Raw genomic sequence first — 13,572 nt, forward strand, 5'->3', positions numbered from 1 at the left:
GGAATTTCCTGTCTTGTGACTTTCCTTGTGATCTAGACACTAAAACACAATGGGAACACACTTGAGATGTTTTTCTGTTGTTGTTTTGAAAAATGTTTCTGGTTGGAGGGAAACACCCTGGTGCATATCATGTGAGGAGACATGGAGAAAAAAAAAAAAAGGCCTTGTGCTGGGAAACTCTCATGTGTGCTATGTGTTCTGAGTCTTAAAGTTTGACTAAGCTACTGGGGAGGATGAAGCTGTGGAAATGTCTGAGTGGCAGGGAGTTGTCATGGTTTCATAAACAGTCAGTACCGTCATTCTAACCTTGAGCTCTCCAGTGCTCTGTGAGCTGTTGTTTCTTGCCCAGAATTGTAGTATTTTCTGGTCTGAACTGTCCCCTGCTCCAGTTTTTCCCAAGCCGTCCCTGCTGACTCTCTTTTGCAGTCCTTTTGTGAGAGGCCCTTACTTTAGTCAGATGTGGGACTTCTCTGGGACTACTGTTTTGTGCTCTGGTATCTTTACCTAATCTTCAAGAGCTGTGGTGGTGGTGAAGCTTTATCTCCATGAAACTTGGCTCAATAAATATGAAGTCAGATAATAACTCAGGGTGCTCACTTGCTGCCAGGACTGCTCTCCACCTCTGTAGAGGAGAAAAACAAAGGACAACATGATGTGGCCTCACATTTCATTTGGTGCCATCAGAGCAAAGGGGCTTTTCAGAATGAAATAGCAGATCCAGTGTTTGAAAATGGGTCTCAAATTCCACTTTATGTTTAAACTCAGTGAACAGGTTGTCACTTTCAGGCTGCCTGCTCTTGTCTTCCTGCCCTTCTCCCTCCGACTAATCCCGTAAGGGATCTTTTAGACTGTGCGTCTTTGTAATGGAAAGATTGATGGCACTGGTGTCAATAGAGTAGTCTCTGTTGACTGTGCTTCCTTCCACATGTGCTTCTCCAGCCCTTGCAGCATGCCTTTCCTGAGCGCCTGTGTCTGCTGCGTGATCCCGGCCAGCGCAGCCGAGCCTCTGCAGCCGAGCCTCTTCAGTCAAGGGAAGGGGCTGTGTGCCAGCTCCGAGACCCCCATGGGGATCCAGCTCGGCACACTAGGAAGCTCTCAACTCTGGGACTTTGTGTACTGCTGTAGCAGGTGTCCTCTGCTGCCGTGCTCCCATCGCCTCCTCCTGAATGAGCAGCTAGCCATGGACTGGTGCAGCAGTAGGCACTGTGTGAAAACTTGCAGGCAAATTAACGACATTAGCTGAACAGGATTGATTGCCCTATAACTGGATCTGGCTGGCAGGCTGCCAAGTGGACTACCTTGGTGGCTCATGGCTTTTTGCAGAGTAGGCTCATGCTGTTGTCACTTCGCAAGCAGCGCAGACCATTTCCATTGAGCATCATACAGGTCAGCTATATAACTCGGCTCCAGGGGTCATGAGAAACCTCTCCACAGTCTCAGGGGTTCCTCATAGCAACTGCTAAAGCATTTATTTAACAGGGAAACGTGGAGCTACTCTGCTGACAAGTCAAGTCCCTGAGAGCATATCCTATTTCTTTTCCTCAAGCAGACACCTCATGAAGCCTTGTTTAGTGGCTCCTAGTCAAAGATCTCTCTTCCTCACCTCTGGTTTCATCTGCGGGACTTGAATGGCTTTGTACAGGAAAGCGGTTGGAGGAAGGAGGATGCAAGTTTTGAGGATGCGTGTTAGGACCTATTTCTCACTAATTCAGCAAATGCTTTGTAGGCTGTTAATGGTTAAAGAAGCACTGATAAATTTTATTGTGAACCTTGTTCTGCATCTGAGGAGGCATTCCGTTAGTCTGAGCGGTGTTTTAATGACCACGATAGATAGGATGTCAGCTGAAGATAGCTCAACGTGAGCAAGTATTTAGATTCTCTCACCTGTGGAGAAGAAGCATCTCTTGGAGTCTTAGTTTGCAGCCTGATAAGTATTGCCTACACCCCTTGGAGCACAAGGGAAAGTGTGCTGACAAAGCTGTTGTCAGCTCTGAGCAAGCTGATCAAATTTACGTGAGCTAAGGGGAATTCTCCCGCTGCAGTTCGAGATACTGTACGTTTTTACTTAAAACAGAATGGGTGTAGAGTAGCTATACTTTGAGCTTATTTAACGCTTTCTTTGGTGTACATTTCCCCCAGTTGAATAAGGAACAATCTTAATAAAAATTGACCTGTGTCTCAGTGGATGGTTTAAGTGATGGAAATGGCCTGGTCACTAGCTAACCGTGAAGAATTTATAAAATATATTTGATTACCAAATCAAATTTGATTGGTTCGCCTTTGCTTTTGCTTCCTCCTTTCCGATAGCTATGTGGATAATTTTTAGGCCTCAGGCTCTGTTGTGCTGCTCTCCTAAATTTCTGTGCAAAAAAGAGCTGTTGTGACTCAGTTGCATTTTTTTTTTTTTATCTCAGTGCATGAATCTCTGGGGTCATTTTTGTGAGCTTATAGTCTCTTTTTAAAATAAAACTTATTTGAGTCCTAAGAACCAGAAAACCAAAGACCTGTTTCCCTGTGTCTGTCATTTTATGTTCGAGTGGTATTGCCATGCCTCTCTGTCGCTGATTGTAACTAGTGTACGTTTGGGTGGAGTCTCAGATAAAGCTGTTGTGGACATAAATGCTGAGGGAGATCACTCTGCTTGCAGCAGTTTCTCCTTCATTGTTATTTTGGTTTGTTCTGTGGATGTTATTTGTTTGTTTGGGTGGGGAAAGTGTCACATTTATCCTTCTGTGGTGACAAACCAATCTTTTTCACTTTGTGGCTAGGTAAGAAGAACAAGTTGCGAGTCTACTATTTGTCCTGGTTAAGAAATAAAATCCTTCACAATGATCCTGAAGTAGAAAAGAAACAGGGTTGGACAACTGTGGGCGACTTGGAAGGCTGTGTGCACTATAAAGTTGGTAAGTAGCAAAGGAGATAGTCAAATCTGTCAGGATAAAAGTTGGCTGAGACAGAGGACTGTGGTGCATGTAGCTGCTGGGCTTAGGATTTGTTTCTATTTCTGGCCGTCTTCCCTATCCCTAAGGGCGAACTTATCTGGTAAAGTGCCAGAATAGCTGCCAACCTGTTGGTTAAACTGAATATGGAAGAGGCTTTGCAGTGGGATGCAGGGCTGTGAACTGGAGCAGGCACAGATCCGCTTCTCTCTCCTTCCCATGGTGGAAGCAACTTCCAGGAGGGTGGTAATACGGACAGTGAGGGCTGATAACGCCTAGCCACCTCTGTTAGACCCTTCATGCAACAGGGTGGCTCTTCTTGACCGGTTGCCGTTCTCTGTGCTAACGGGTTTCTCTGAACTTTTATCATGACAGAATCACATGCTGAAACAGGGTGATAACATGTCTCCTTTTTAATGTAGATCATAAAGACTGAAAAAAAAAAAAGGAGAAAGCAAGGCCAGCTAGTGTGCTAGCTTTGGAGGGGCATCTGGGAGCAGAAGCATATGTTTAACTTCCCGATGATTCATTGATTCACCATACCCCATGATGTTTCCTAATGCCTTCTCAGATCCACTGCAGTATAGTTATGGGTTGAAGCATGTCTCCACTAGGAAGGCTGCTTTTGAATGGTCTTAATTCATTTAAATGGATTTAGCTGTAGAAACTTCCACCAAAATCAGTGAAAGACATTTAGCGTGTTCCCAGTCAGCAGACTATGCAGTGAGCCTGTTGCCCTGCAGGTGGGGATATGACCTAAGAGCTCTTTCTCCTGCATCAGTTTCCTTATACCATCTTCTTGAAATGATGCATCTTAGTGGATCCTGGATCTTGCCTTTGCTTTGATTTTTTCTCAAGAGTCAGTTGAGTACCTTTCAGGCTGCATCCGTCGATGCAGAGCAGCAGCAATCGGGCTGAGTTCAGACACGTGCTCTCATACACGTGCTCTTGGAAAAACCTGCTAGTGGGGCATAGTCAATAAATATCGCAGTAAGTCACTGCTGAATCAAAAGCTTGACCCAGAAAACAATTCATAATGTACTTCTCTGGTATCATAACCCAGGGTATCAGCAGCATAATGAAGTGGCTCGTTAACAATACATTAACAGCTATTTAAAGGACGCTTTCCAGCAGTGAAGGACAGGAGCACAAAGGGCATTCTTTTCCAGATGAAGAGTGATTTGTTACACTGGGCTGCAGCCTGGCACTGAGCTTTACCGTGAACCACAAAATGTGCAGCAGATTTCTTCAGGTAGTGGGAGGCCTCTTGGAGGACTGTGTTTCATCCTAAGACGGATGAGCGCTGCAAACAGTTGCACTTGCGGCAAGTCTGGGAGCTGCCACCGACGCAGCTGGCACTGCTCACTTCCTTGTCTCTTTGATGCACCAGGGGTCCCAGACTTCAGGGAGAAATGGTATTTGTGGCTCTCAGTTGCTTCAGGCAACTTTTGGCTCTTCTGCATGATAAATTGTTCTTTTGAAATTAAGGCTTGGGTGCATTCCCAGATAGTACCCAGAGCTAAGAATGAGGATTATCAAAGGTTCCCTTTCACAGATAAGGTGGTTATATTTGACGCCCCCCTCCTCCACCACCACCACCAAAAAAAAAAAAAAAAGGATTCCAAGAAATCTTGTAAGCTAGACAAGACTGAACAAAAACTATTTTTCAGTCAGTACAGCTGTGGAGGTTGACACCTTTTTTTTTCTATTGAAAAATCGTCAAGTCCTTTAACACTTATAATTCAGTATTCTTCCTTCCCTGCAGAGTAAAAGGGAGCAAGTAATAGCTTTGTCTCCCTCTTGCCTACCAAGAGAGAACAGCTACAGACTCGTATGATAGTAGGGTATCTAAAAGGCATTAAAATAGCATTTATTAAAGCAATGTTGTCCTCACAAGACCGAGATTTTCACTCTTGCCCTGTTTCAAAATCAGGTTTGGATCAGAGATATAATGGTAGAAGGTGGAGGTGCAGGGGGTTACTCACTGGTTCTGAAAGGCATCATATTCCCCTAAAACTTGGAGTTAAGAGGTAGTAGAAACCTCCTGAGGCTGAATAGGTATTATCCGAATAATATTGATTCTTCCCCCCCTGCCCCCCCCCCCCCCAAAAAAAAAAAAAAAAAAAAAAGAGCTCTGGAAACAGGCTAGCAAAACTCAGCATTCTGGAAGTCCCCAGGATATATTCCTTGCCAAATTTAGATGGCAGTTGCAAATGCAGATCCAGCAGCACTTCTAGACTTCATCAGTCCCCTCTTTAAAATAGTAGTAGCAAAACAGAGCTTTCCTCGACTGTTGGTTTGTCAGCTGCTTGAATGCGGGAACAGAGACATATTCAAGAATTTGCAGCAATTTGCTGTGTAATGATACATTTACTGTTCTTGGTAAATGGTGTGATTTTTTTCAAGTCTTTGGACTAACATTGCCCAGCAGCATTTTTAGGGCCAAAATGGTACAATTACTGCTTTTGTTTCTGGGAAAAAAAAAGTATTTGTGAAATATTAAAGAATGTCTCATATATTCTTGGAGAATCTGCTTTTGGGATTTTGTTTCTGAAATGTCCTAGAGAAACTAGTGACTCCTGTTTAAAGAATGGAAAACTCTTCTGAGGTGTTACGAAGGTAAAATGTGTCAACAAAATTGTCAGTAAAGGTGATCTGAGCGCCTTGTGTTTCACTGCAGAATTAGGGAATAAGGTCAATTAGAAAAAATTCAGATGGTTTAACTTTTTTTGCATTTGCTTAGCTACCTGTTTCCTTTAAATTGAGCCTCTTTGGCAGCAACTTGGTCTTTCTCTGTGAAGTTTTTGGTAACAGTTTTTCTTTTCAGTAGTTTGAAAATGGTTATTCTCTGTTCTTTACTTAAGTTTAATTTATTTTCCTACTAATGAGTAACCTCAGGCTTTGGGAACAAAGGAAAGAGCTCCACTATCAAATTTGCCTTTTGCTTTTGAAATGGACTCATTTCTAACTTTCATTTCAGTTCCCTTTTTTTCCCTCCTTCCCTCTGGGGAATTTTTGCTGTCAGCTCAAAATATACTGATATTTTGAGTAATGCCAGTATAGTGATTTTAACTGCCAATAAACTCTGTCACAGTCATAGGTTTCTTTTATAGTAAATGTCTCTGACTGAAAACTGAATTTTCCTTCTTTTGACGAGTGAGCAGCATCTAACGTGGGAAAAAAAATAACTGTAAATAGGTTTGTGCTGGCTAAGTGATTCCAAACATGGTGACACTGACAAGAGGGAAGATTTTTGTGGAATAAATATGTCAAAATACTTAGAATTATCAATCCTAAAATGCAGTGTTACTAAAAACCTTCAAAGTATAAAACTATGGAGAAATATTGTCACTTTCTGCTTTTACGAAGTAACTGAAATGATTTTGGAATTAACAGCTAAATTCTTTTTTCTTTTCTTTTAATTTCAGTAAAATATGAAAGAATCAAATTCTTGGTAATTGCATTGAAGAGTTCTGTGGAAGTCTATGCATGGGCACCAAAGCCATACCACAAATTTATGGCCTTTAAGGTAAGCCACGTGTAGGATTTTGACATATCCACTTGTAGTTACTCCTCTTATGAAAATGTTCTGATGCTTTATCGTGGCAGTATTGCAAGTTCTTTGGTAGATCTGTCATGAAATTTGTTGAATATTTTAATTTAGTAGCTTTTCAGTTCTAAGAACCAGTATATCTAAAATTTTGAATTGAAACAGTGTAAACTAACAATCAGAAGACTCAAAGTGACACAACAACCTAACTGTTTGTTTCCCCTCTGTAAAAATAAAGCATGAGGAAGAGAGAACTGAAGTCAGTCTAAAAAACTTCATGTGAGCGGGACAAGTTATTAAATGATATTCAGTATTGTTACTTTTTGCATGCTGCAAGAATGGAGTTAGCTGGCTGGTATCATTACCAAACTGATTTGCAGACAATTAGTTATTACCAGCTGTGCAATATGAAGTCAGCAGTAAAGGAGTTTTAAATTGCCCTGGACTGTGGGGAAAACAATTCTTACTAAAAACAAGCCAACTGAAGTAACTCCCCCCCGAAAGCTTATGTGATTGAAATGCTACAGGGTGTAGAGTAATCTGTCTTTTTCCTTGGAAGACATGTTAGCTTGGCTGCTCTGTTGAATGGAGGCCAGAGGCACATGAAGGAATAAACCCACAATATGTGCATTAGAGCATGTTTTTTATGAAAGCCATTGACGTTCTCAGTAGTAAAGTAAGTCTCACTCCTCACTGATTCTTGTCTTACAGTCATTTGGAGAACTGGTACATAAGCCATTGCTGGTGGATCTAACTGTAGAAGAGGGTCAGAGGCTAAAAGTAATCTATGGCTCCTGCGCTGGCTTCCACGCTGTTGATGTGGATTCAGGATCAGTCTATGATATTTATCTACCAACACATGTAAGACTTGTTCCTGGGGTGGGGATTTTTTCTTCGCTTCTGGCTCCCCCCCACTCCTTTCCCCTCAACCACCAACGCCTTAGGCTGCCCCTGTCAGCCACCAGCAGCCGCCTGCAGTGGTCAGTGAGGTGGAGGGCTCCAAACTGATAGGGCCACCTGAATGTATGAGCTTCTCCAACTCACTGTCTATCTGATCTTTGGGGCTGGTGTATCTCACTGGCTGGGAGCTGCCCAGTCAAGTCTGCAGTGGGCTGACGTTACTGTTTCAGGGATAATAGCTTAATGGCAAAGCCTACTGAAAATGCTCAGCAGGGGCTGTAGGGAAGGTGACGGTACCTATGGTACGACAGCCGACTGATGGGGTTTGATGGGCTTGGCAAAGGCCAGGTGGCTTTAGAAACCAAGGTTTCCTGTTGCTCGTTTTACACAGAGGTGTCAGAGAGGCTTGCAGCGTGTGATGCACCTCACCTAGCTTTAATTCACGACAGTGCAGAGGTCTGCATCTGCAGTGTTTGCTCCAGGCTCCCTTTCTGCCGACAGGGAGAAACAGGTGCTCCTACAGAGCAGTTCATCATACCTGCTTTTAGACGACTGCCTTAGAATGAGAAGATTTGTGCCTGAAAGGTGCCGAGTTCTCTTCATTGGCTCCGTGTAGGGTGCCTAGCTCAGGGGGAGCAAAGAGCTAGTACCTCTACAGTGAGTGAATCCCCGCTCTGCTATCTGCCAAAATAAAAGGTCACCCAGTCCTTCCTGCCAGAGCAGGCTCTGTGGCATTAAAAAAAAAAAAAAAAAAGATTTTGTCTTCCCTTTTGCTTCTGTAGATCCAGAGTAGTATCCAACCTCATGCAATCATAATTCTCCCCAACACGGATGGAATGGAGCTGCTGGTTTGTTATGAGGATGAAGGAGTTTATGTTAACACGTATGGAAGGATCACCAAAGATGTGGTTCTGCAGTGGGGAGAAATGCCGACATCCGTTGGTAAGTGCCCCAGGAGAATCAATATAACACGCAATTAGGGAGCAGGAGTGTGTGCATGTAGGCAGAAGGGAGATGCATCAGGTTTGACTTCAGATTTGGAAGCAGTGATGCTGTAATGTTTCTGGAAAACAGCTGTGCAAAGTGGAGAGTAATCCTACGGATTGTTTTCTGCTGAATTTTGAAGAGCAAAATCTAGACAAACATGTTGTGGAGCCCATGAACGAACAAGCTCATTTAACAAACACCAGGGCCTCTGTGGGCTGCTACAAAATTTTTTGTAGTCAGCAACAAAGTTTTGAAAAACCTTCAGAATAAAGGCATGGAAGGTGGCAGACGAGCAGAATATTATTGTGGGTAGTTCTTTGTTGCTAACAGTCTATATATCCAGTTTAATGTTTTTAATGTAGTTTGCCTGCAGATTACTTTTCTGGTGTTTTAGATTGCCCTAACACGATAGCATAAGCTCTTCAGTTACAAGTTGAGAGCAGGAGCAATGAACTATGGTAAAATGGACGTAGACATGTTATGGGCACAAGTACGTGCCAGGATCCTTGGCTGGCAGAGACACCCTTACTGCCTGTGCTGCTCCTTGTCAGTGCTGAAGCTTTATGTTGTTGGGCAAACACATTGGGCTTACTCACTTTGGAATGGATCCGTGTGTTAGGAGGTTGCGTCTGATAACTGTTAGAGCAATGCAAACAATAATAAAGGAGGAAATTTTAAGAAGTTTCAGGCATGGCATGTTCACTCCTATGTTGATTATCTCTAGACTAGCTCTTTTGAAAGCAAGTGAATTTATGAACTGGCAAATTGTAGAGCCTAGGACCTCAGTCTTTGGGGACAGACATGCCTGTGAAGTAAGTGGCTCTGAGGCAATTGCCGCCATCTGAGATCTTGTCGGACAGTTTTAAGAAACCAGTTACCACCACGAACATATATACAAATAAAAAAATTTCCAGCATGATGGTGTATTGGATGCTGTGTGTGTACTTTATACAGAAGTAAATAATTTGGTTTAATTTCATTGAAGATTAATATGAAAAAATTGTGCAAAAATGAGAGTACTGCTAAATTTTTATTTTTTAAAATTATCATTAGTAAGATCTATTGATTTTCATTTTATTTTCTGTTAAAAATAAATGCGAATCAGAGGCAGCAGCTTACTCCTTGTTAAGTTCCCATATGTTATCTTTGGCAGAGTTCCTAAGACTATCTGTCAAATTGCTTATTTAATATACCTTTTCGTAATGCTGGTGCCTTTCTCCTTTATTTGACTTCTACTGCTGTCCAGAACAGATTTTTTTTCCTCCTGCTGGTACTAATCTATTTAGCCTAGAGACACTCTAAGGGAAAGTGTTTGAGTTTTGCTTTGTCTGTGTGCAAAGGAGACCAGTATGACAAATAATACTATTTCCACCTAGAGAGCTAATATAAACCTCTTTTTAAAATCTAGAGAATTCTTTTCAGTCCAGCAGAATTTCTCAAGAAGGAAAAGAGTTTTTTGAAGTATTACCCCCATTAAAGGATGTTATCTAATTTTTTTCAAGCTTTCCCTTCTCTTCTCTGCCTTCTCTATTTTGCTGACAGACTCCTTCAGAGAGGGGAAATAACACCATAAGACACAGAATGGATGCTGGGGGAGTCATCCCGAGGGGATAGATTTAGTCTGTTTAAATCTTGAGTGCTATTTTCCCCTTGTTGTCAACGCCTTACTGAGCCTGTCTCTTTGCCAAACTTGAGGGAAAAAGTCTGCAGAACTTGGTGCTCCTTCCCTTTAAGTGCAGGTTGCAAAGATCCCATTATGTTATGAACGCTCGGGCAAGAACATAGAAAGCACGTGGGAAAATAATAATAATAATAAAAAAAAATAGAACCCTTTAGACAGCATTAAGACGTTTAAGACGAAAATAGCACTCTGAACGTGTGTGTAGTTATAATATTGTACATGCAGGTCGTTTGTAACCGCGATTGCATAGAGAGGCCTTTGCTTTTTTGGTTACTCCATGTTGCCCTCTGCCTGTAGTAATTGGCTGCGTGTTGTGCTGTCTTTTCCAAAGCGTACATTCGATCCAATCAGATTATGGGCTGGGGAGAAAAAGCTATTGAAATACGATCAGTGGAAACTGGACACTTGGACGGCGTGTTCATGCACAAAAGGGCACAAAGACTGAAGTTCTTGTGTGAACGCAATGACAAGGTACAGTTCCCCACCCCGATTTCCTGCCAAGATTATAACTGTGTGCTTCAGCCGTGTGCTGCAATCGCACTGTAAACATCACGGACAGTAAAGGCAAATTCAAAACCTCTGCTGTCCTAGCTGTGAGACTCGGCGTGCCACGGCTCCCTTGCTTGAACTTCTGAATCTCTTCTCCTGGCAGGTTTTCTTCGCCTCCGTGCGGTCGGGTGGCAGCAGCCAAGTCTATTTCATGACCCTGGGCAGGACTTCTCTTCTGAGCTGGTAGAGCGGTGGGCTTTGACAAGGAGTGGCTGACATCCAGAGTCGGAGGTCTTCATAACTCGGAATTATTTTCAACTGGAGTACAGACCTGCACTAAGGCAGCACTCTGTGTAAATGTGTGTGCAGGCGTCGCTGGTGTTAGGTTTCTTTTCGTTTTTCAACTGAGGCTGCGAGGCAGCTGGTGCTGTAAAGATATTGCCATCAGGTGCTACAATGTCTTTGAGATTTGGGATCACTCTAGAAAGCTACAGGTCTTTTTTTTCCCTTCAGCTCCAGGATTCCTAGGCTTTGAAGGACTCTGTTTGTTAGCGTTAAAACAGAGGCAGAGGAAAAAAAAAAAAAAAAGAAAGGGAGGAAAAAAAAAAAAAAAAGACTTACCATGACCATGCTGTTGAATGGACAGGAGGCAGGCAAGAGAAGCTGAGAAGTGGTATTGAGAGTCAGACTTGCTGAAACGGAGGGCAGATCTAGTCTAGTAATGTTAACAATGTATTTAATTGACATTTCTTTTTTGTAATGTGACAATATGTGGACAAAGAGGAAGGTGCAGGTTTTAAGAAGTTAATATTTATAAAATGTGAAAGAGACAGTGACTAGGACAACTTCTTCTTGGGGACAGGGAGGGAGGGAAAGGGTCGGGGTGGAATTCTTGTTTTTTTTGTTTCTGCAGTTTTATTTTGGCCTGGCCAATAACTTTAGTCTTTTTCTGTGTACCAGGTATTGCCTGAAACATGTGCAGATGATAAAAAAAAAAAAAAAAGAAAAAAAAGAAAAAAAAAGAAAAAAAAGAAAAAAAAGAAAAAAAAATTCATTTTCTATAATGATTCTGTGTTAGGCCAGATCTTGGTTATGTCACAGTATTAGCACTGCCTCAGTTAAAGGTTTAATTTTTGTTTAAACCTAGAAGTGCAACAACAGTTTTACCACAGTCTGCACTCGCAGAATTAAAAGAAAAAAAAAAGAAATAAAATCCAAACTACATATGTTTATTTTTTGTGCCTACCTCATTGTTTTTAATGCGTAAAATAAAAGAGGTGGTTTAGTTTATACGTTTTTAGATGAAAACCATTAATGTCTAATTTAATCTTAATACCAAAACTACCAGATTGAAAGGTTTCTGACTGTTATTGTGTAGCAAGTTTCAGCAGGAGGAGAGAGTAGTCCATTGGGGCAATAGTGGTAGCATTATGGCAGTGAGACACTGATAAATGTAATTTGCTTACTAAATTTGGGAAGCAAGCATTTTTTTAAAACCAATTTCATCCTTAATAGAAGTCTGAATTTAGCCTAAAACCAGAGGTTTCACTCTTCTAACGTGGGCTTAGTAACAGGCAGGTAAAAATAACTAGGCTAGTTCTTTAAACTGTTAAATGTTGTAGGAAACATTTTGGGGCGGTGATGTTTTTCTTTTTTAAGAATGCAATGCACTAAAACTCTTTTAAGAATGTAGTTAATACTGCTTATTCATAAAAACAGCGTATACCTGTGTTTAGATGTAAGATCCCAGCTCTGGCTTTTTTCTTTCCTTTTTTTTTTTGGTTTTTTAAGTCAGTTTTATTTTATGAATAAGTTCTGACATTTGTAATAAATGTCTTCAGAGTAATAATTTGTTTAATGGCTACATGTTCATTACTTGAGAAACCTTGAGTGTATAATAATCTGTTGGTGATGTAATAATGCACAGTGTCATGATTCAGCCATTTTTATTTTTGTTTTTACCTTTTTTTAATCCTTTTGGTGGGGTACTTTGTTGACAGCTGCCTTAAGCTGTTCATTCAGTGAACAGGCTCTCAGTGTTTCCCGGGCTTTGTCTTCTGCTGCGGTTAACTTTCTTTCATGGCATGACAGGTAGGGCTTTTTGAACACGTACTCTTCAGTCAAACTCATTGTTTGAGTGACTGGTCACACAATCAACTGACAGTCAAGAGCATGAACTGTGCGAAGCTTCGGCTCAGCAAGCCCTTCTTTTGGTGTGAAATCTGCTGTAGATTCCTCAACTCCGATCAGCGTTTTTGCTGAAGACTCTCCTTTGACCATCGTGAGCAGTTCCAGAGTGAGTGGTTAAACGCGTACCGCAAGCGCACGCGCATGTACCTACACAAACACACGTGCACCCACCCCCCCCCCCGCCAGACACACACACACCCCAAAAGATCTAAAACTCGATAAAGCCTTACGTTTGCTGGCCGAGGAGTACCTAGAAATATTTTTTTTTTAAATCGTACGACTTCTGGATAGCGTCGAAGGTGAAGGACGTGTTCTTTTCAGGCCTGGTTGATCAGCCAGAAGGACAGCCAATCTTTTGTACTATAATGAATTAAAGGGGACTTAGAAAACCAACGAGATGATAGACGTGGGTGTAATCACACAGTGGCCCTGTAGTATAGTTTACTGAAACTGATTTGATCAAATGTCAGTCTGCGTGATTTAATTCTTCCAGCGCTATGTGGTCAAAATTAATTTAGTCCTTAAAAATTGATGCTGTTCGCATAGAGGAAGAGGTTCCGATCCTGTAGGGATTCCCAGGTGATGGATACCTGCTGTTGAAGGCACCTGGGGGGAAACTCTTTCAGTGTGGCTGCTCGCAGGGCAGCTTTTGCCTCCGTGGAAGTGCCAACACGGCAACGTAACAAGGTAAAAACAGTATTACAAAACCACTACATAAACAAACATTGAACTCTTTAAACAGTGCTTTTGTAAGCAAAGAAGAAAAGAAAAGCTCCTAGATTTAGTTTTAAGCTTTAATAAGTAATAAGTTTCTGTATCTTTAAGTCAAAGTAACC

The 13,572-nt window shown here is 41.8% G+C and overlaps 1 protein-coding gene across 23 annotated transcripts in view; it reads left to right on the forward strand.

Moving 5' to 3' along the window:
* The window catches only part of MAP4K4 (mitogen-activated protein kinase kinase kinase kinase 4), a 168,041-nt gene extending 155,646 nt beyond the window's left edge, over window positions 1-12,395 (forward strand). For 20 of the 23 annotated variants that reach the window (XM_068925062.1, XM_068924965.1, XM_068924999.1 and 17 more), the window contains 6 exons: window positions 2,769-2,903; window positions 6,368-6,468; window positions 7,201-7,350; window positions 8,172-8,331; window positions 10,389-10,528; window positions 10,710-11,759. In XM_068925062.1, the coding sequence (XP_068781163.1) occupies window positions 2,769-2,903; window positions 6,368-6,468; window positions 7,201-7,350; window positions 8,172-8,331; window positions 10,389-10,528; window positions 10,710-10,793 (770 nt within the window). In that variant the 3' untranslated portion in view covers window positions 10,794-11,759. Of the gene's footprint in view, window positions 1-2,768; window positions 2,904-6,367; window positions 6,469-7,200; window positions 7,351-8,171; window positions 8,332-10,388; window positions 10,529-10,709 lie in introns of all 23 variants that reach the window. The other 3 variants (XM_068925104.1, XM_068925124.1, XM_068925132.1) reach the window with 1 other exon arrangement.
* Window positions 12,396-13,572: the final 1,177 nt, after the last annotated feature.

The sequence above is a fragment of the Struthio camelus genome, chromosome 1 (assembly GCF_040807025.1).
Source record: "Struthio camelus isolate bStrCam1 chromosome 1, bStrCam1.hap1, whole genome shotgun sequence".
NCBI classification, from domain to species: domain Eukaryota; kingdom Metazoa; phylum Chordata; class Aves; order Struthioniformes; family Struthionidae; genus Struthio; species Struthio camelus.